Consider the following 21,684-nt stretch of genomic DNA (forward strand, 5'->3'; position numbering starts at 1 on the left):
GAAGGCGCTTATTTATTGTAACGCGTTTAATTTGTGCTGCGATACAGACTTGTTGGGCGGAACACGGCGGGGGGGGGGGGGTCACAATGCGAGAGCCTCTTTAAAGACAACCGGTTAGAGGCTTGACAGAGCAGCCTCACCGTGAAGATTGGTTCGGCAGGGAACACGCAATTCGCAGCAAAGGCAGTACCGCAGGGAGGGTCGGTGGGGCTATGACGAGCGATAGTCTTTAGTCAGCCTTGTTCTACCCACTGCTGTACGAAGTCCTCCCCAAGTCGTCGCCACCTGTCACGCTGCGGTTTTTCCCGCTTTGCTCTCGCAATGACGCCTGGGGGAGAGCGACCGCCGCGGAGAGACGGAGCGTCGGAATCGTCGCCCTGTTGCGAGAGCTCGATGGATTGTTGCCTCCTTGGCACCTGGGGAGAGATGGCGATGGCTTTGAGAGGCCTTCGTCCAACAGTGGGTAGAGCATGGCTGACGATGCCTACGTTTTAACGACTGTTCATCGTAACCGGTCATGGTGATGAGATTGGGTGCATTCCGGGTGGGTTCGGCTGTAGGCAATGAACTTTTTTCGCGCCGTACGTAGCCAACCGTGCCAATCGGAGGTGCGGGGGAAGGTCCACAAACTAAGCTCTCGTGCACACGCACGGTGCGCCAGGCGTTTTCTGTGAAGGTTCACATCAAGCTGACCTTTTCACGTATTCGCCGACACCTCGGTTCCCCGCGGTTCGGATATACGACAGGGTCCTGTGCTCTCTGCTTGGGGACTCTGCTAGCCAGTTGGATAAATCTGTTTCCGTAAGGGGGGGGGGGCGAGGGGAGCTAATTATAACAACGCTGTCTCGACCGACTGGCAAGTTGATTTATGAATGGGGCATTAATAGATGTATTAAATGAGTGGTAGCAGCACACACGTAAAACTCGCAGTCACGTTCATATTAAATTTAGTGGGTGACTCGCAAAAGCCCAGAGACGATCCTATTGCAGTGTCTTGACACGGAGTAACAGGTCACCTGCTTACACTTTATTAATCCTAAACTCGCACCCGTTGTAGGCACTCCTATGACTGCCTTCCACTGTCACCACACACTCTGCTTCTCCTACTACCCGCTCTCACCCATTCTACACCTCACCACTCTGCATCTCACCCACTCTCTCCTATCTCGCCACTGCCCTCTACTACGCTGCCGCTTAACCACTCCCCCGTCTGACCTGTGCCGGGGGGTCAGCCAACACCTTACCGTTGACGGCTCGAGAGGCAGCGGCGAGAAGTTTTGTGGGGTTGGATCGCGTAAACATATAAACGTGTCGATAAACCCGCCACCGCCTAACACAGACAATTCGTAAGGGTTGTCACGTTAACAGAACGTGCCAATTCGTTGCGAGTTCAAACACAGCGGTGTGATCGGAGAGAAAATCCACAACATTTACAATCCGAGTTCGACGTTTCGCCAGTAATTACAACCAGCATCGTCAGGCGGCAGCCAGATGTGTGACGCCTCTTGCGTTGGCGCCGCCCCCCTCTGTCCACGTGGTTCGCTTGCGTCCAACACGCAACACACAGCACCGCGTACTCGACAAAGCGCTCGGCTTCATGCGTGTTGCAACAACAACAACAAACCCATCAAACGTTCCTGGAGGAATGCATCGATGTTCTCTTGTCGAGGGAACAAGAGGGCCATAAGAGGACCACAGAGGACGAAGACCACAATGCAGTGCTTCAGGAACTATTGATTTATCCCCCCCCATAACGCACGAAGCTGAGTGCTTGCGGCACGTGTGAGTGTGTGGTGTGTGTACGTGTGTGTATGTGGTGTGTGAGTGTGGTGTGTGTGTGGTGTGTGTGTACGTGTGGATGTGTGTGTGGTGTGTGTACGTGTCTTTGTGGTGTGTGGTGCGTGTGTGGTGTGGAGTGTTGGTACGGTAGGGGGCACAGGTGGTGCATCAGCCAGTCATCTCGGTCATCTCAGTCAGTCGACCCGTGGCACCTGGGTCTGCCCCGTGACCTCCTGCCAGCGGGCGTTCAACACTTCACGTGGCCTCAAGGTGCACATGGCCTGGCACAAGTGTCGTGGTGACGTCACCGCCACTTAGTGGCGAATGGCGGTTGTTGTTGTGTGGTGTGTGTGTGTGGGGTGCGTATGTGTGGTGTGTGTGTTCATGTTGCGACATCGAGTCATTCATTCTGCTCCCCCCTCTGTGAGCAGCTTCCACTGCGGCGGCCTCTGGGCTCTCCCGGCCGCGTTATTAACGCCGTTCATAACCCGCCCTGCACAGCAACAACAACAGCAACAACCATCGCAGTGTTACCCTTACCGCTCTTGTGTACACCGTCAATCAGAATCGGAATCTTTATTTAGACTGTGGAAGGAGGAGGAATCCAATTATCTTTGAAGCTCTTTGCTTTTTTCTCAAATATGTTCGCAGTCTGGGGCACGGGGGTTCAGCAGCGAGTTACATCAGCAAACAATGCACAGAGACGAACGCCAGGGGTAGAGAATTGAGAAACACGGCGAGCAAGTCACTAAATATCAATAAGTAATAATACATTCATTCATTTTATCATTCTGATCGATCAAGATTGGGCCATGCAGCGAGAATAACAAGAAAGCTGAGGTTCACATGACTCGTTTGCAGGAGGGTCCTGCCGAGGGTTTGCTGGAGAGCGCTGCGCGTGTAGTCCCGATCGACCAAGTTTGCAGGTTCCAACAAAAAATAAACAATATTTTTAATTTTCGGACAATAGCAGTAACATTTATTTATACTAATCAATCAATCAAGTTCTTAGGTTTTTTCGGTAAAGTCACGTAGGTAAAAAATAAAATAATAAATAATATAAATAATAATAATAATAGAGATAAAATATAGTATCATTTCTATTACTTATTATTTATTTTATTTTTACCTACGTGGCTTTACCGAAAAAACCTAAGAGTATGAATCCTTGTAGTCACGAAAGCTTCAAATCTAGAATCAATCAAGTCTGTATTTCTACAGCACTTTCGTGCAAAGGATGCCATTCAAAGTGCTGTGCTGATTAAAAAAAATCCCCGTGCACAACAGGGGGAGAGAACATACAAACGCCGCACAGAATAGCACCCGAGACAGGAATTGCACGCAGGGGCTTCTTGCCGTGAGGGACGAGTGGCGTCAACTCCACGAGAGCGACCACCGGAGCGCCGTCAAGCGGCATCTGCTGAGCACAGCAAGGGGGCAGTGTCTCCCCCACCCGCTCTGCCATCTGGGGGGGCTGCAGTGTTTGGCGCGCACAATCACACGCACGTGATGGCCTTGTGTGTGTGTGTGTGTGCGGTAATTGTGTGTGTGTGTGTGCAGTCACTGTGTGTGTGGTCACTGTGTGTGTGTGTGGTCATTGTGTGTGTGTGCGGTCACTGTGTGTGTGTGTGTGCGGTCACTGTGTGTGTGTGTGTGGTCATTGTGTGTGTGTGCGGTCACTGTGTGTGTGTGTGTGGTCATTGTGTGTGTGTGTGTTCATGTGTGCGGTTATTGTGTGTGAGGTCATTGTGTGTGTGTGTGCGGTCACTGTGTGTGTGTGCGGTCACTGTGTGTGTGTGCGGTCACTGTGTGCGGTCCTTGTGTGTGTGTGGTCACTGTGTGTGTGTGTGTGGTCACTGTGTGTGCGTGTGTGCGGTCACTGTGTGTGTGTGTGTGGTCATTGTGTGACCGGGGCTGAGACAATAAAATCGCCGCACTTGGGACGCCGCTTTAACCACCAGGCAGCTGAAACCTGCAACCTGTAACCTGCAACCTGTAACCTGTAACCTGCAACCTGTAACCTGGGTCCTGGACTCGAACCCAGGATTCTGAGCGGCGGTGTCAGCGCAGCGCTCTGACCTCTGAGCCACCCCGGGGGCAACTTTGAGTGCCACTCCGTCGTCAGCCTCGACCACAGGGAGGCAGCCTGCATCCTCCTGCTACTCCCTCCTGCTCCTCCTCCTCGATCCCAGTCGTTAATGATTCGCACCCAGCGAAAAATATAATCGGAGCCAAATTTCGTAAGAAGATTAATCATTTCAGGAAACAAAGGTGATTGCATGCATATTACGTCTCCGCTATACAATATTGCCCGCATCTAAAACTAAATTATGCATCTAGAGTTATTACCCGTTCTAATAATATCCTCAATTTTACATGTATTGAGAAATGCCCGTGTGTGTTGCAAGGTGCCGGGAGGGGTTCGTTACATCACCGCGGCATCGATCGCAAGAGGGGGCGGGGAGCGGCAGTGGCGCCTTGGGGAGGAGGAGGAGGCCTCCATCCAGCAGTGGATAGACCCACCACGCCTTAGAGATGGTCTGTGACTTGCAACGCGGCCATCTCGAAACATCGTGTGGAGAGGGGGGGGGGTCCGGGGGGGGGGCAACTGCCCATTCATACCCCCAAAACCCCACCCCCAACCACCACCAAGTGGGCCCTCTCTGCATTCAATGATTAACAATGAGTGGCATCATTAAAGCGGCCACAAAAATGTGGCATTGCAGTGCCACGCGAGAATGAAACAAACAAATACACGGTCTTTACAAATGCCGCGGCGTTATCTGCTGCAGTGACCGCATTTAAGGAATACGAGGGGGGAGAAAAAGGGGCTTTGCAGGCTGAATATGGCTCTCCCGTTCCTCGTTGGCTTCATTATTGATTTATATTTAGAGCGGGGAAATCCCGAGCACTCGCCGTTCTCCCCCCTCCTCTCGCGAGTGTTGCAATGCAGCAGCAGCATCGCAGTGCAGCGCGCACAGAGCCCTGCCCGCCTGCGTGCCGCAGTCTGCGATTGCCTATTATGAACGCAGACCTGGCACCTTGCACAGCCGCTGTTGCATTCAAATTGTTATTCTGTCCGTGCGTCCGTGGCCAGTAATTAAAGGGGTTTGCATGTACGGGTAGCTGTGAGCGTAGGTGCACGTGTGTGTGCGTGCGTGCGTACGTGCGTGCATGCATGTGTGTGTGTGCACGCGTGTAGCGTAACGATTATCTGAATCGGTCATGGGCCTCCACTAGGTCGACTCAGCCTCAAATGAGTACCTGTCGTGGTCTGTGAACATCACCATTGGGAAGACAAAGGCGGCCGTGCGTGGCGTTGGCCACCGACCCCCTCGTGTGCCGTGCCGGGCTTCGTAGGTGTTCGCTAACAGCACTTGCCCCAACAGTCTATTACAGGCTATACGGAGGGTCTTTGTCTTTGTGTACACCAGGTGCTCATGCAAATGTTGTTATCGCACATCTCCGTTAACATATTCCGAGGTTCACTGCTTGCTCTCTCCCGATCAGGGCACGCTGGGTCAGTGGGCTGCATGCATTCTGTCAGTACAATCGGCGTGTTCCTATGGCGTTGCAATCAATGCGTTGCCATCAGAGCGATACTATCACCGCAATCAGTGAGCTCCTGCTCATGGCAATGAGTGCGATGCGATCAGCGTGATCATAGCATCGCAACCAATGTGCTGTTATCATCTGCAATAAGTGTGTGTGTCTATCACTGCAATCCGTTTGATCCTATCAATGCGATCCAATCTCTGCAGTCAATGTGCCGCTAAGATGACATCAATGTGATTCAGCATGAACATCAGTGTGCTGTTAGCAATGATCTTCTCGCAATGCAGTCGGCGTGCTACTGGCAGTCTGATAATGATATACGTTGGTGCTAATGCGCAGATATTATTGCAATCCGTGCGCTTTAATCAATGTCATCATGGCGTTTGCATAAACATTATCTGGCTTCAATTCTGTCATTTTCACTCAATGTGCTCTGAGTTAAGTATGGAGATCATCAGCGTGCTGTTATCGTTGCGATCAATGGGCTCCTCATCATTGCAATTGTTGCATTGCTGGCTGTGGTATCATTGCAATGGGTGTGGTACTATCAGTATGCTGCTGTCTGTCTCTATCAGTATGCTGCTCTTAGATTTGAAGCTTTCGTGACTGCAAGGATTGATACTGTTTGGGTTTGTTTTTTTACACCTGATGAAGCAAGCTTGCGTTGCCTCCGAAACGTTGTGATTTAATTTAGTTGTTTTCATTTATTTTATTTTATTGATTGTTTTACCTACGTGACTTTACCAAACAGTATGTCGCTGTGTGTGTCTATCAGTATGTTGCTGACTGTGTCTATCAGTATGCTGCTGTGTGTGTCTATCAGTATGCTGCTGTGTGTGTCTATCAGTATGCTGCTGACTGTGTCTATCAGTATGCTGCTGTGTGTGTCTATCAGTATGCTGCTGACTGTGTCTATCAGTATGTTGCTGACTGTGTCTATCAGTATGCTGCTGTGTGTGTCTATCAATATGCTGCTGTGTGTGTCTATCAGTATGCTGCTGTGTGTGTCTATCAGTATGCTGCTGTTTGTGTCTATCAGTATGCTGCTGTGTGTGTCTATCAGTATGCTGCTGTGTGTGTCTATCAGTATGCTGCTGACTGTGTCTATCAGTATGCTGCTGTGTGTGTCTATCAGTATGCTGCTGACTGTGTCTATCAGTATGCTGCTGTGTGTGTCTATCAGTATGCTGCTGACTGTGTCTATCAGTATGCTGCAGAGTGTGTCTATCAGTATGCTGCTGTGTGTGTCTATCAGTATGCTGCTGTGTGTGTCTATCAGTATGCTGCTGACTGTGTCTATCAGTATGCTGCTGACTGTGTCTATCAGTATGCTGCTGTGTGTCTATCAGTATGCTGCTGTCTGTGTCTATCAGTATGCTGCTGACTGTGTCTATCAGTATGCTGCTGACTGTGTCTATCAGTATGCTGCTGACTGTGTCTATCAGTATGCTGCTGTGTGTGTCTATCAGTATGCTGCTGTGTGTGTCTATCAGTATGCTGCTGACTGTGTCTATCAGTATGCTGCTGTGTGTGTCTATCAGTATGCTGCTGTGTGTGTCTATCAGTATGCTGCTGTGTGTGTCTATCAGTATGCTGCTGTGTGTGTCTATCAGTATGCTGCTGTGTGTGTCTATCAGTATGCTGCTGTGTGTGTCTATCAGTATGCTGCTGACTGTGACTATCAGTATGCTGATGTGTGTGACTATCAGTATGCTGATGTGTGTGTCTATCAGTATGCTGCTGACTGTGTCTATCAGTATGCTGCTGACTGTGTCTATCAGTATGCTGCTGACTGTGTCTATCAGTATGCTGCTGTGTGTGTCTATCAGTATGCTGCTGTGTGTGTCTATCAGTATGCTGCTGACTGTGTCTATCAGTATGCTGCTGTGTGTGTCTATCAGTATGCTGCTGTGTGTGTCTATCAGTATGCTGCTGTGTGTGTCTATCAGTATGCTGCTGTGTGTGTCTATCAGTATGCTGCTGTGTGTGTCTATCAGTATGCTGCTGTGTGTGTCTATCAGTATGCTGCTGTGTGTGTCTATCAGTATGCTGCTGTGTGTGTCTATCAGTATGCTGCTGTTTGTGTCTATCAGTATGCTGCTGTGTGTGTCTATCAGTATGCTGCTGTGTGTGTCTATCAGTATGCTGCTGACTGTGACTATCAGTATACTGTTGTGTGTGTCTATCAGTATGCTGCTGTGTGTCTATCAGTATGCTGCTGTCTGTGTCTATCAGTATGCTGCTGTGTGTGTCTATCAGTATGCTGCTGTGTGTCGATCAGTATGCTGCTGTCTGTGTCTATCAGTATGCTGCTGACTGTGTCTATCAGTATGCTGCTGTGTGTGTCTATCAGTATGCTGCTGACTGTGTCTATCAGTATGCTGCTGTGTGTGTCTATCAGTATGCTGCTGTGTGTGTCTATCAGTATGCTGCTGTGTGTGTCTATCAGTATGCTGCTGTGTGTGTCTATCAGTATGCTGCTGTGTGTGTCTATCAGTATGCTGCTGTTTGTGTCTATCAGTATGCTGCTGACTGTGACTATCAGTATGCTGCTGTGTGTGTCTATCAGTATGCTGCTGTGTGTGTCTATCAGTATGCTGCTGTGTGTGTCTTATCAGTATGCTGCTGTGTGTCTATCAGTATGCTGCTGTCTGTGTCTATCAGTATGCTGCTAACTGTGTCTATCAGTATGCTGCTGTGTGTGTCTATCAGTATTCTGCTGACTGTGTCTATCAGTATGCTGCTGTGTGTGTCTATCAGGATGCTGCTGTGTGTGTCTATCAGTATGCTGCTGTGTGTGTCTTATCAGTATGCTGCTGACTGTGTCTATCAATATGCTGCTGTGTGTGTCTATCAGTATGCTGCTGCGTGTGTCCATCAGTATGCTGCTGACTGTGTCTATCAGTATGCTGCTGTGTGTGTCCATCAGTATGCTGCTGTCTGTGTCTATCAGTATGCTGCTGTGTGTGTCTATCAGTATGCTGCTGTCTGTGTCTTTCAGTATGCTGCTGTGTGTGTCTATCAGTATGCTGCTGACTGTGTCTATCAGTATGCTGCTGTGTGTGTCTATCAGTATGCTGCTGTGTGTGTCTATCAGTATGCTGCTGACTGTGTCTATCAGTATGCTGCTGACTGTGTCTATCAGTATGCTGCTGTGTGTCTATCAGTATGCTGCTGTCTGTGTCTATCAGTATGCTGCTGACTGTGTCTATCAGTATGCTGCTGACTGTGTCTATCAGTATGCTGCTGACTGTGTCTATCAGTATGCTGCTGTGTGTGTCTATCAGTATGCTGCTGTGTGTGTCTATCAGTATGCTGCTGACTGTGTCTATCAGTATGCTGCTGTGTGTGTCTATCAGTATGCTGCTGTGTGTGTCTATCAGTATGCTGCTGTGTGTGTCTATCAGTATGCTGCTGTGTGTGTCTATCAGTATGCTGCTGTGTGTGTCTATCAGTATGCTGCTGTGTGTGTCTATCAGTATGCTGCTGACTGTGACTATCAGTATGCTGCTGTGTGTGTCTATCAGTATGCTGCTGACTGTGTCTATCAGTATGCTGCTGTGTGTGTCTATCAGTATGCTGCTGACTGTGTCTATCAGTATGCTGCTGTGTGTGTCTATCAGTATGCTGCTGACTGTGTCTATCAGTATGCTGCTGTGTGTGTCTATCAGTATGCTGCTGACTGTGTCTATCAGTATGCTGCTGTGTGTGTCTATCAGTATGCTGCTGTGTGTGTCTATCAGTATGCTGCTGTGTGTGTCTATCAGTATGCTGCTGTGTGTGTCTATCAGTATGCTGCTGTGTGTGTCTATCAGTATGCTGCTGTGTGTGTCTATCAGTATGCTGCTGACTGTGACTATCAGTATGCTGCTGTGTGTGTCTATCAGTATGCTGCTGTGTGTCTATCAGTATGCTGCTGTTTGTGTCTATCAGTATGCTGCTGTGTGTGTCTATCAGTATGCTGCTGTTTGTGTCTATCAGTATGCTGCTGACTGTGACTATCAGTATACTGTTGTGTGTGTCTATCAGTATGCTGCTGTGTGTGTCTATCAGTATGCTGCTGACTGTGACTATCAGTATACTGTTGTGTGTGTCTATCAGTATGCTGCTGTGTGTCTATCAGTATGCTGCTGTCTGTGTCTATCAGTATGCTGCTGTGTGTGTCTATCAGTATGCTGCTGTGTGTCGATCAGTATGCTGCTGTCTGTGTCTATCAGTATGCTGCTGACTGTGTCTATCAGTATGCTGCTGTGTGTGTCTATCAGTATGCTGCTGACTGTGTCTATCAGTATGCTGCTGTGTGTGTCTATCAGTATGCTGCTGTGTGTGTCTATCAGTATGCTGCTGTGTGTGTCTATCAGTATGCTGCTGTGTGTGTCTATCAGTATGCTGCTGTGTGTGTCTATCAGTATGCTGCTGTTTGTGTCTATCAGTATGCTGCTGTCTGTGACTATCAGTATGCTGCTGTGTGTGTCTATCAGTATGCTGCTGTGTGTGTCTATCAGTATGCTGCTGTTTGTGTCTATCAGTATGCTGCTGTCTGTGACTATCAGTATGCTGCTGTGTGTGTCTTATCAGTATGCTGCTGTGTGTGTCTATCAGTATGCTGCTGTCTGTGTCTATCAGTATGCTGCTAACTGTGTCTATCAGTATGCTGCTGTGTGTGTCTATCAGTATTCTGCTGACTGTGTCTATCAGTATGCTGCTGTGTGTGTCTATCAGGATGCTGCTGTGTGTGTCTATCAGTATGCTGCTGTGTGTGTCTATCAGTATGCTGCTGACTGTGTCTATCAATATGCTGCTGTGTGTGTCTATCAGTATGCTGCTGACTGTGTCTATCAGTATGCTGCTGCGTGTGTCCATCAGTATGCTGCTGACTGTGTCTATCAGTATGCTGCTGTGTGTGTCCATCAGTATGCTGCTGTCTGTGTCTATCAGTATGCTGCTGTGTGTGTCTATCAGTATGCTGCTGTCTGTGTCTTTCAGTATGCTGCTGTGTGTGTCTATCAGTATGCTGCTGTCTGTGTATATCAGTATGCTGCTGACTGTGTCTATCAGTATGCTGCTGTGTGTGTCTATCAGTATGCTGCTGTCTGTGTCTATCAGTATGCTGCTGTGTGTGTCTATCAGTATGCTGCTGTGTGTGTCTATCAGTATGCTGCTGTGTGTCTATCAGTTTGCTGCTGTCTGTGTCTATCAGTATGCTGCTGTGTGTGTCTATCAGTATGCTGCTGTGTGTGTCTATCAGTATGCTGCTGTGTGTCTATCAGTATGCTGCTGTCTGTGTCTATCAGTATGCTGCTGTGTGTGTCTATCAGTATGCTGCTGTGTGTCTATCAGTATGCTGCTGTCTGTGTCTATCAGTATGCTGCTGACTGTGTCTATCAGTATGCTGCTGTGTGTGTCTATCAGTATGCTGCTGACTGTGTCTATCAGTATGCTGCTGCGTGTGTCCATCAGTATGCTGCTGACTGTGTCTATCAGTATGCTGCTGTGTGTATCTATCAGTATGCTGCTGTCTGTGTCTATCAGTATGCTGCTGTGTGTGTCTATCAGTATGCTGCTGTCTGTGTCTATCAGTATGCTGCTGTGTGTGTCTATCAGTATGCTGCTGTCTGTGTCTATCAGTATGCTGCTGACTGTGTCTATCAGTATGCTGCTGTGTGTGTCTATCAGTATGCTGCTGTCTGTGTCTATCAGTATGCTGCTGTGTGTGTCTATCAGTATGCTGCTGTGTGTGTATCAGTATGCTGCTGTGTGTGTCTATCAGTATGCTGCTGACTGTGTCTATCAGTATGCTGCTGCGTGTGTCTATCAGTATGCTGCTGTCTGTGTCTATCAGTATGCTGCTGTGTGTGTCTATCAGTATGCTGCTGTGTGTGTCTATCAGTATGCTGCTGTCTGTGTCTATCAGTATGCTGCTGTCTGTGTCTATCAGTATGCTGCTGTGTGTGTCTATCAGTATGCTGCTGTGTGTGTCTATCAGTATGCTGCTTTGTGTGTCTATCAGTATGCTGCTGTGTGTGTCTATCAGTATGCTGCTGTCAGCGATGCCATCAGCGGGGCTCCCACCGTCTCGCTGCCCCTCCCCGCGGTCCCTTGAGTCGTGCCGCGCGCTGCCGCTGCTCAGGATCCCAAACCGCTTAACCCCTTCCCGGCCTGGACGCCCGTCCAAGCGATGGACATTCGCTGGCGAGGCAAGCGGAGAGGCCTTCTCGTCCCGTCGCCGATGTTGTTTGACTTGCACCTCACTGAGATTTTTGCACACAGCGTTGGTGTACGGTGCTTTTTCTGGAAGATTTTGCTGTTTTGTTCCTGGGTTTTTCTGTTTGCGCATAGTCACTTTAAGATGTTTTTTTGTTCGTGTTTTTGTTTTTGGTTGGTTGCGGTTGCACCCGATTCAAGAGCCGAATGGCTCACAGGGTATACCAATGAGATTAAACTGAAATCAATGAAACTGAGTGTATATTCATCCTCGCGGCCGGCCCTTTGCAGCACCTCTTTTCCGCTCTGTGCGTCGCTCCGTCTCTCAGCTGAGAAGTCTTCCATCCCGTCCGGTGTTTGATGTCCGGGTAGATGTTGGTCTTCCTCTTCCCCTAGCTCCTTCGGGTGTTCACCTCCATCACCGGCATCTTTTGTTTTTTCTTCCGCCAGGGGTTGCGTCGTGGTGACACTCATTCCTCATAACAAGAAACACTCGGGTTACATTCCCAACCCGGGCGCCTATCTAAGTGGAGGTTGTGTGATCTTCCCCTGTTCTGCGTGGCTTTCCTTCGGCGTCTCCAGTTTTCTCTCATAGCTAAGCACGTACACAACGTAACTGGTGGTGGCCAAACGTTTCAATACAGAACCCTCCCGAAGCGGAACATGAGTTTTCCTAGGTAAAGAAGTTATTATTACCGTCTTTAGAGTGCGTAACTTTTTTTTTTTACTTACAATGCAAATCATGAACCCTGCATTTACTTGTACGCAACACACAAAATGGTCAAATTATAATTTCAGCTGATCTTGAAGGCTTAACAGCGTGTGGACTGGGTGCCGAATGTGATTGAAGCGTGGCTAGCAGTGCCACAAAAAACTGTGGAGTGGCATAGCGGCCGCATCTCAAGACGAGGCACGGAAACTCTGAGCAACAGGATTTCACACAGAGAGAGACAGGGAGGGAAAGAGGCAGCCAGCCATGGTTCAGGGGAGAAGTGGAAAGATCTTGAGTCTGGACTCGAACAGTGGCAGGGAGCCCCCAGCACGGGATGCTGGGGGAGGGGAGTTCCAGGCTGTGGAGAGCGCGTTTGGACCACCGCTGTTGTTGATTTTATTCAGAATGAAATAATAATGTGTATTCTTAGGTTTTTTCGGTAAAGTCACGTAGGTAAAACATTTAAATGAATAAAAAGAAAATTTAAAAAACTTGATACAGCTATCGTGCTGTGACGGTTCCACCTGAAGACGGAAGCTTGTGTTGCCTCCGAAACGTCGTGATTTATTATTTTATTTTTATTTTACTTTTATAAATTTTATTTTTTTACCTACGTGACTTTACCGAAAAAAACCTAAGAATATGAATCCTTGCAGTCACGAAAGCTTCAAATCTAGAAATAATAATGTGACTTATGAAGTGTTTAATGTAAATGACTAAGATAGCACACATGCATCTCTATGAAATGTGCTGAACCCTGCAGCATATGACGTGTGCCTGCTGTAGCGACGTCATTTTTCCTGACCGAGCCTCAAGACTCTCGTTCAGGAGCGCCCCTCTATCGGGATGTTTGGCTGTGGACCCATTCATCATGGGGGCATCTTTAGCTGCCCCCCGACATCGCCGGACCTTAATTGACAGTGGGTTAAGGGGCCACATCGTGCTGATGAGTCTCAATATCGAAACCACGCCTGGTGTGTAACCTCGTGCGTGCAAATGCCACTGGGAATCCTTGACACTGCATAATAACGTGCGGCTGTAAATGGCAGGAGCTCGTTTTTTGTAATTGATAATGGGGCATTGCCTACAAAGGTCTTTTTTTTTTTAAAACGATCCTCATATTCCACGTCACAGGCTACAATTTGCAGACTCGTGCATCGCGTTGGCTGTGGTGGATGGAGTCATCTTGGATTGGTTTTAATCCAGTAGTGGATTGTTCTTGGCTAATCGTGATTATTTAACTCAAAGGCGGAGAGCGTTGGGACACTGTTGTCACCTGAGATAGATTCCTGGCTGTGGCTGACATCAGTGGCAAAAATTATGTATGAGCCACCCCTAACCTGTTCACCCTCCTTCACCAACATAACCTGCACTGACCAGCGTGGTGAAGTATGGGCAAATAACTCCCATGATTGACACGGTGTGGGGGAGGGGGCTCATTCAGCTGTGGATGGACAGAGAGCTGTACACGTACCTGGGAAGGCCTCACTATGAAGATAGTTCTTCCTGCAGGCGGGCGATGTTGTACCTGTCACGGTTGAGCATGGCTGCTGTGTGATATGTTAACACGTGTTCTTTGGTTCTTTCGGTGAAGTCACGTAGATAGAAACATAATAATAAAGTGACGACAGCTTGTGTTGCGATCGAAACGTCGTGGTTTTTATTTTAATTTTATTAGTATTATTTTATTTGTATTCAATTTATTATTACTATTTTTCTACCTACGTGACTTTACCGAAAGAACCAAAGTGTATGGATTCCTGCAGTCACGAAAGCTTCAAATCAAGATTAGAGTCTTGAGACTCAATGAGGCTTTCCATGGACAGGTAAACAAATGGCATTGTTACTCACCTGGAGGCAATGCTGACATGGGGTAATGGTCCGCGCTCTGGACTTGTACCGCTGTTTCAATTCTATCTCCCGGCTTGGCAGTTAAACACCAGTGGGAATTTCTTAAATCTCCCCCTCCTCCACCCCCACCGCCCGCACCACCGTCCACCTCTCAGTGTAAGTGGGTTGACCACAGTACGCCAGCCTGTGTGGGGCAGGTCGCGTGCGGTGAGATGAAGCGTTGGGTGACTCTCACTTCTTGCGAGGCCTCTTGCCAGCGTGGAGACGCGGGCCGCCAAAAGAACCCGCCGCTCGAGGGGCTCTCTCGTGCTCCCTCTAGTGGAGGGGCCTTCCGCCAGCAGCGGCGTGAGCGAGAAATTGCGGGTGCTGCGCCCTCTGCCTCCTGTACACGCCACTGGGTCGGTGACCCACAGCGTTCGCGTTCGGGTCACCAGCTCAGCAGCGCCGGGAAGGTGTTAACACGAGTAAATATATAATACCCCCCCACCACCACCACCTCCCACCACCCCTCTCCATACAACCCTTCCTCCATTACGGCTCTTACTGGCCAGTCGTGACTCGCATACTCGTGACAACCTCGACTCCGCTCTTAATTGCCGTGCGCGCGTTCATTAGCGCCGCGATCTTAGCCCGCCTCTGGCTGTTATCAGCGTTGGTGTTGTTGTTTTGCTTTTTCTGCTGTTGCTGCTGCTGTTGTTGTTGTCCTTCGCTCGTATGCATTTATTTTTATTCAGCCGAAAACGTGGGATTTTCGACCGCAGTGCTTTGGCCAAGTGCACTGCTGCTGCTGCTGCAAAGTAGCCTGCTACGACTGTGAAGACGTCACGGCTGGAACGGGAGACGTTCTGCTCGCGCACCACTTGCAGATCACGACCTGCCACTCGCAAAATTTGCGCATCTTTAAGAGAGAGAAAAACATCCAAGGCTTCGGCGGAATTCCCAAATTGTTTGATTTCATTGTTTGCGGTTCGAAAATATGTGCGTTTAAGCAGGGGGCGGTATAATCTGCGTGCCAGGCTCGAGGCTTGCGGGGGGGGGTCTCATCTGGGCACCAGATGAGTCGGAAAACTGAGCCGACGGCGTGGACTGTGGGAGAAAAAACAACAACATCTGCAATATCTGCAGCAAGTGCTCGGATTATTAACATTTTGGTGCCGTTGATTGGCAGCAGCTTTCCCAACACGAAACGAAACGCGAGGTTATATTGACATTGGAGAAACCCGACTCCTCCACGCATCAATTTCTACCGCTAGAACAATTTTTGTGTTTACCGCCCCCTCCCCTCCCATATTTGTTTTTATTTGTGTCAACATCGCAAGACAATTTTAGAATATCATGGAGCGGAGCGGCAGTCACGACTCCAAGCGGCCACAGTAAACACGGAGCGCTTGCCCCTGCACTCCTGCAGTAGCAGCAGTAGCAGCAGCAGCAACAGCCGCGCAGCTCCCTGCTGCACGTGCTTGTGCCGTGGAGGGAACTGCGCGTTAGGGCGTCGGATGCGGCTGCTTCACCTGGCGACTGGAGCCGCTGCCGTGCCGGGTTCCTCGGTGCCTGGACGTTAAAGGGGTTCGACTCCCAGCCATGGTGCAGCCGCGTTTCTTCGTGCTGTTTGGACGTCGCCGCGGATCGAGCCCTGTTCACCCCGAGATCAGCAATGTCTCCCTCGCCCGTGAGTCTCTCCTTCTCACTTGCGGGCAGTCTGGATTGCTGGCCGCCTGGCTGGTTGTCCCTCCGTCTCACTGGTTGTCTGGCTGGCTGGCTGTGGCACTTTCTATCTGGCTGAGTGGCTATCTGCCTGCTTGCCTATGTCTCCGGGTATCTGGGTTGGAAATCTCGTTGCTTTGTCTCTCTGTCTGTCTGGCTGTCCAAATGTTTGGTTGTCAGCCTGAATATGTAATGATTTTGCTGTCGAGCTCGTTTTATGTTTGGCTGGCTGGCTATATTTTTGTCAGAGTATTTAATGTATTCCGTTAGCCTACAGTAACGATTTGAATAACATTTATTGAATACGAACGCTATCTGAATGTTGGCATGGTCTACAAAACTATAAAAGTTCCAATATCAAAACACCGAGTATAGCTCGCTGCCTCACAGGAGAACACACACACAGATCATCATTAACAACAACAACAACGGCGAGTTGGATTTTAAACCAGGAAGAAAAACCATGCTTCCGCATGGATTCTTGGAACGCATTTACCACACGCGTTTTTTCCCCTCGGAAATATTTATTGGCGGTATGGAGGCCGACGGGAAGTCGTCATGAACATTTCAATTTCATCATCGCGAGCTTTGGGCAACCCTCTGATCAATTTGACTGGGTTTCTAGAGGGGAAATTCCTGAGCGGCATCACAACTTTAATCTCAAACATCACTTATATTGGATCTTCTTTACTGATAAATTGCTGTGTCGCTGGCAGAGTCGGCGTGCGACTAATAGCCACAGCGATGTGTATACTGGACGTGGTGTGCCGGGTGCGGATATATTTTCCGGCTCGTCCAACTAGACAGAGCGGACTCAAATCAGGCTCTGTGTAGATTTCATTGATCAAAATCAGAATATGCATTTACACTGGAGGAATCCGATGAGCGACGAAGCTCTTTGACACAGACGGTCCAATAATTCACCCGTGGCGAATGTTTCAGTGTCGCTGTGAAACCCGCGGGGTGGTAACGACGTGGACCCGGTCGTCTTCTGTTCCAGAGACGATCGAAAAATGTGAAGTTGAGACGAAGCCCGAGATGGCGTGGCCGGCAACAAAGAAGGTGGGTGGAGAACACCCATCCTCAGCCACGCATCTTCTCAACGACCCCCACCCAACAGAGTGTTGCATGGGGGGGGGGGGGTCTTCTGTGTGGAGGAGCTGTAGCTGACGGGACACGGGGAGGCTGAGTGTAGCTGTGTGGAGGAGCTGTAGCTGACGGGACACGGGGAAGCTTAGTTTCACGTGCAAACGATGTGGATTCGAATCCCTGGAACTTTTTCGGCCACAGCACACTTACTATCAGAAAAACATAAGTGTTTATGATTTTTTTTGTATGCGATTAAATTACGATTCACGTAAAATAATTCATGCTTCCAGCCCCCCAAGTGGGCCTGCACCGGCAGGGCCTGACGCGGCGCGTGTGCCCCGCAGGCCACGGCGCGCTCGCTGCACGGGGAGAGGACGCTGCGCTTCAGCGAGGCCGTGCAGGTCACCGAGGTGCAGGACTACGACCGGCGCTCCGACAAGCCCTGGACGCGGCTCACGGCGTCCGACAAGGTGCGGACCGGCAATACTCGCCACCGCAGACACCGCCACGACCAACGCCGCCCACATCATCGTCACAATCAATCGCCACCACCACCACCACCACCACAGAAACTGCCACCAACTCCACAGGAGCCGCTACCACTGCCAACATCACCACCGCCGTCACCGCCACCACCGAAACTGTCGCTATCACTGCCACCAAAAACTGCCACCACCACCATCATCGTCACCGCCACCACGACCACCGCCGCTCATTGCTTGTGCTCGCGTCGATGCGCGTGCAGGCTGCCATCCGTCGAGAGCTCAACACCTACAAGAGCTGCGAAATGGAGGTTCACCACCACAGCCGTCACCTCACCAGGTGAGCGAGAGTTGGAACAAAGCGACGGGACCTCGCCGGCAGTGGCTCCGCAACTTGCCCGTGCAAGGCACGCCGCCTGTCCTTCACTCACGTGCGTCCCCTTCCTTCCGTGCGTCGCAGGTTCCACCGCCTGTAGCTGGCACTCGCCCCCAAGCGACGTTTGGTGACTTTGGGTGTCGTGACGATCCCGTGAGGATGACGACGGCGCGACGGGGTTTCAACCGAGACCCGGCGACTAAGGAGAGCCGGTAGACCGGAGGACAGGCGTCGAATCGGTGCCTTGCCACTCAAGTGTCGGAAGATCTGGCGTCTGCCCAAGCGCGGTGCACTCTGCGGCACAGCGATGCGTGCTGGGATTTCGAGGCTGCTGTGAGGTTTATAAGGAGACGCTTTGGCACGCTGATGGCTTTGCAGTGGCCCCTTTATTCTGGCACTAACCGATAGTCACCAGCACCTTTGACTCGAAGGCCGCCCGTTGGAAATGGTTCTTAATCTGCGAGCCCCGCGATTCTGGGAATGACCTGAATGGTCATTGGGAAGGTGGCAGCAGCTGGTGGATCAGTGGCCTGGGCCCCTCCGTGGCACGAAGGCCCCGGTGCCAGCAGCTGCACTGCTCGTGCACTCGATAGCAACACCACTTTGGTGAACAGAACAGATCTGAGCTCACTCGGCGAATGGCACGTTATTGCCGATTGAGAGACACTACAATGTGGGTTTACATAGCGTATGAATGAGGCCGTACAAATGGGGGAATGTAAGCATCGAGATTGTTTGAAAGGCGATTTTTTTTTATTATTTTGGATGGGAGGAAGTGAGGGGTGGAGTGGGTACTGAGACGACGGTGCAGTGGGGCACGTGGGTGCAGATTTGGGGTTGAGGGCCGGTGACCGAGACCCGGCATTGGAGCGGTCTCCACGAGTCTGTCGACCAAGGGGAGGGGAGAAGACCTCGGGGTAGATGGTGGGAGACGGTCAGGGCACGTCTTGGAGGTCGCGGCGCTGCGTGTCTCCCGCGCAGCAGCTGCGGGAATCTGGCCGAGGGTGGAAGAGGTGTGGTGACATCAGGGTCGTCACTCTTTGGTTCTTTCGGTAAAGTGACGTATAAAGAGAAAATAATATATTAAACACTAGCATACGACGTTTCGATTGCAACACAAGCAATCGTCATCAGGTATAAATGAAATAAAAACACAAATCTAGTATACTCAGAAATGTAATGTGATACAACAGAGAGTTGGATAACATAACAGTCAACACCCGACCTGGTTGATTACGTTCTTCCTGAGAATGCTAAATTTGAGAGAGAGATAAAACACAGAACCAGAGACATATAGACAGACATATAAGTAAAGACAGATATCACAGAGATACATAGAGAGAGAGACGTACATAGATGGGGGGGGGGCGGGGGGGGTACGGGGCCCGGGGCAATTCACCTCGCATGTACCCCCCTCCCCCACCACGCCTTCAAACTAAACCGGGAGTAGAACCATCTGACGGCGGGATGACGAAGTGCGGAACCCCCCAAAAGCGCGGGGCCCGGGACGGTCGCCGCGATTCGCCGTACCCCACGGGGCGGCTCTGGGTGGCGTCAACGCCTTTGGCCACGACGACTCGTCTCGTCTGTGGGTGGTAGACGGACGAGGCTGGAGACGGCTGCGTGACGAGAGGCGGTCACGGGCAGAGGAGGCGGGGAGGGGAGCTCTGCGGGTCCTTTAGTTAGTGTCGGGCGGTTTGTTTGTAACTTCATTGCGTCATTGTCGTAGGAGGATGATCAGAGACCAAAACTGGAGCAAAGTTGTGTGTGTGTTTTGTATCCGCTTAAAATGCCAAACGGAGCACAAAGGGGAGTATTCAGAGTTGCCGCGACACAGCACGCCGGGATTCCCCGTGAGGGCGCCGTGCCTACCCGCAGCACCTTTGGCTCGACGCGTCGACTGTTCATTGCCTTTCTACTCGAGGTGAAGATGCCAAATGAACGAGTAACCGCAGATTTACGCGTTGCTGTTTGTTGTCGTCGTCTTTCAGCAATTCAATGTTTTCAATAGATCCGCGTGCGTGCGCGCGCGCGTGCTTTCTTACGCCTGACTTTGTAAAGTTACAATAATGGATGTTTATTTTTACGAGTCCTGAGCAGATCATAATTATAAGTATTATTACGACGTTGATGCTTTTACTGAATGCGTAGATTGTATCGGTCGTGTTGTACGCCTATCCGATGCGTTGTCGGGTTCTACCGCGCGCTGCTCGGCACGGTGTCCGACGTTTCGCACCACGCGGAGCAAAACGTGCTGGGAGCTGCTATTCAGTCCCTGAAGAAGGCCCCAGCACGTGCAGCGAAGCGTCGGACACCGTGCCGAGCAGCGCACAGAGACGCGTCGCGGTGCTATGATGATGACGACGTATTTAATGAGACGCGCCCTCTCTGATGTCCATGTCTGTCCGCCGCTAGCTTTTGTACCGAGACCGTGATTTTGAAAAGAGCTGACAACTGGATTCGTATTCGCATCTTACGGACGAGAGCGATGCTGTGCATCACGCGACACAAGGTTGTCCTGAGCAGTAGATGAATGTTTTGTATCACGGTGTATAACTGCAATTTTATCATTGCAATTTAATATCATGAATTGTGATTACAATCGTCGGTAGGAGTAGCATCCAGAATAAAAGGCAATCCGTTTATCGCATTAAGTCAGCGTTCGACGTAAAGTTTAACAACCAAGTTTGATATATTGTATCGGAAAGGAGTGTTTTTTTTTACATTTTTAGAGAAAACTTTAAACCCAATGTTCAGCATTGTAACTCCCGCTGTAGACACTTGTCATTGACTCAAGTGCCTTTGTGAGGATTTCTAAACCGTGGCACGTGTGTGCCCGATGGCTTATACACATCGACGTCTCTTCTCTGCTCAACCGGCTCTGTGTCTTTTGTCTCGTGCCACCTACACTCACCTCACAAGTGAACACCACGGACGCTTAACACGGGGGGGGGGGAGGGGATTTTACCGCAGCAGTGGTGATGCATGCTGTTAAATTGATGTTCAAGCTCTTCAGAGCGGTCCGCCTCTTCTTCTGCCGTGCGTGCGTAAACATCACCCAATAGGGATACGATTTTTTTAGTGCAAAGTCCCGTTGCCATCAGTCGATTTGTCCGAGAGAAAAAAACACCGGCCACATTGATCTGATCAAAGAGTTGCTCACACAAACTGCGAACCATAACACCGGCGATGAAAGCGTTCGCCTTCCCAGCCACTGTGCTGTACGTGGAGTACGTGTGTTGAACTTCTTTCGCACCGTACGTAGCCAAGAGGCCCTGCGCCGTGTGGCGCCATCTCGTTGTGCCGCATGGAAAGCGACATTCACCGTGGCGACTCTTGACGCGAGCATGCAACGCCACCAGGTGTCCCGACAAGATCGTCCATTGCCAGCACCACCCACTATTCCGGATCGACCACACACACACACAGCTCATCTCCCACGCACACACACCCCCCATCTCCCACTCTACCACCCACAACTCATCTCCCACTCTACCACCCACAACTCATCTCCCACTCTCCCACCCACAACTCATCTCCCACTCTACCACCCACATCTCACCTCCCACTCTTCCATCACACCCACAGCTCATCTCCCACTCTCCCACCCACAACTCATCTCCCACTCTACCACCCACAACTCATCTCCCACTCTCCCACACACACACACCCCCCATCTTCCACTCTACCACCCACAACACATCTCCCACTCTCCCACACACACACCTCCCATCTCCCACTCTACCACACACACACACAGCTCATCTCCCACCACACGCGTCTACTTCGCTCTCCCGTGGTGCCCTTTCATCAGCGCATACCTGCGTCACGTGGTCACAGGTGACTCGGGGTCGGCGCACATTCATTCGAGTTGGGACACAGGACCAACATGCTGGTGGCCTGCAAGGAGATGGGTTGCCGAGTTAAAGGGC

The 21,684-nt window shown here is 50.3% G+C and overlaps 1 protein-coding gene across 1 annotated transcript; it reads left to right on the forward strand.

The window, feature by feature from the left end:
• Positions 1-14,621: 14,621 nt before the first annotated feature.
• On the forward strand, positions 14,622-20,627 carry LOC144938569 (uncharacterized). The gene is made up of 5 exons (XM_078866515.1): positions 14,622-15,770; positions 16,806-16,867; positions 17,239-17,364; positions 17,640-17,716; positions 17,837-20,627. Exons 1-5 carry the CDS (start codon positions 15,683-15,685, stop codon positions 17,850-17,852), a joined length of 369 nt encoding a protein of 122 aa, XP_078722641.1. The 5' UTR covers positions 14,622-15,682; the 3' UTR covers positions 17,853-20,627.
• The last annotated feature ends 1,057 nt before the right edge of the window (positions 20,628-21,684 follow it).

The sequence above is a fragment of the Lampetra fluviatilis genome, chromosome 22, assembly GCF_964198595.1.
Source record: "Lampetra fluviatilis chromosome 22, kcLamFluv1.1, whole genome shotgun sequence".
NCBI classification, from domain to species: Eukaryota; Metazoa; Chordata; class Hyperoartia; order Petromyzontiformes; family Petromyzontidae; genus Lampetra; species Lampetra fluviatilis.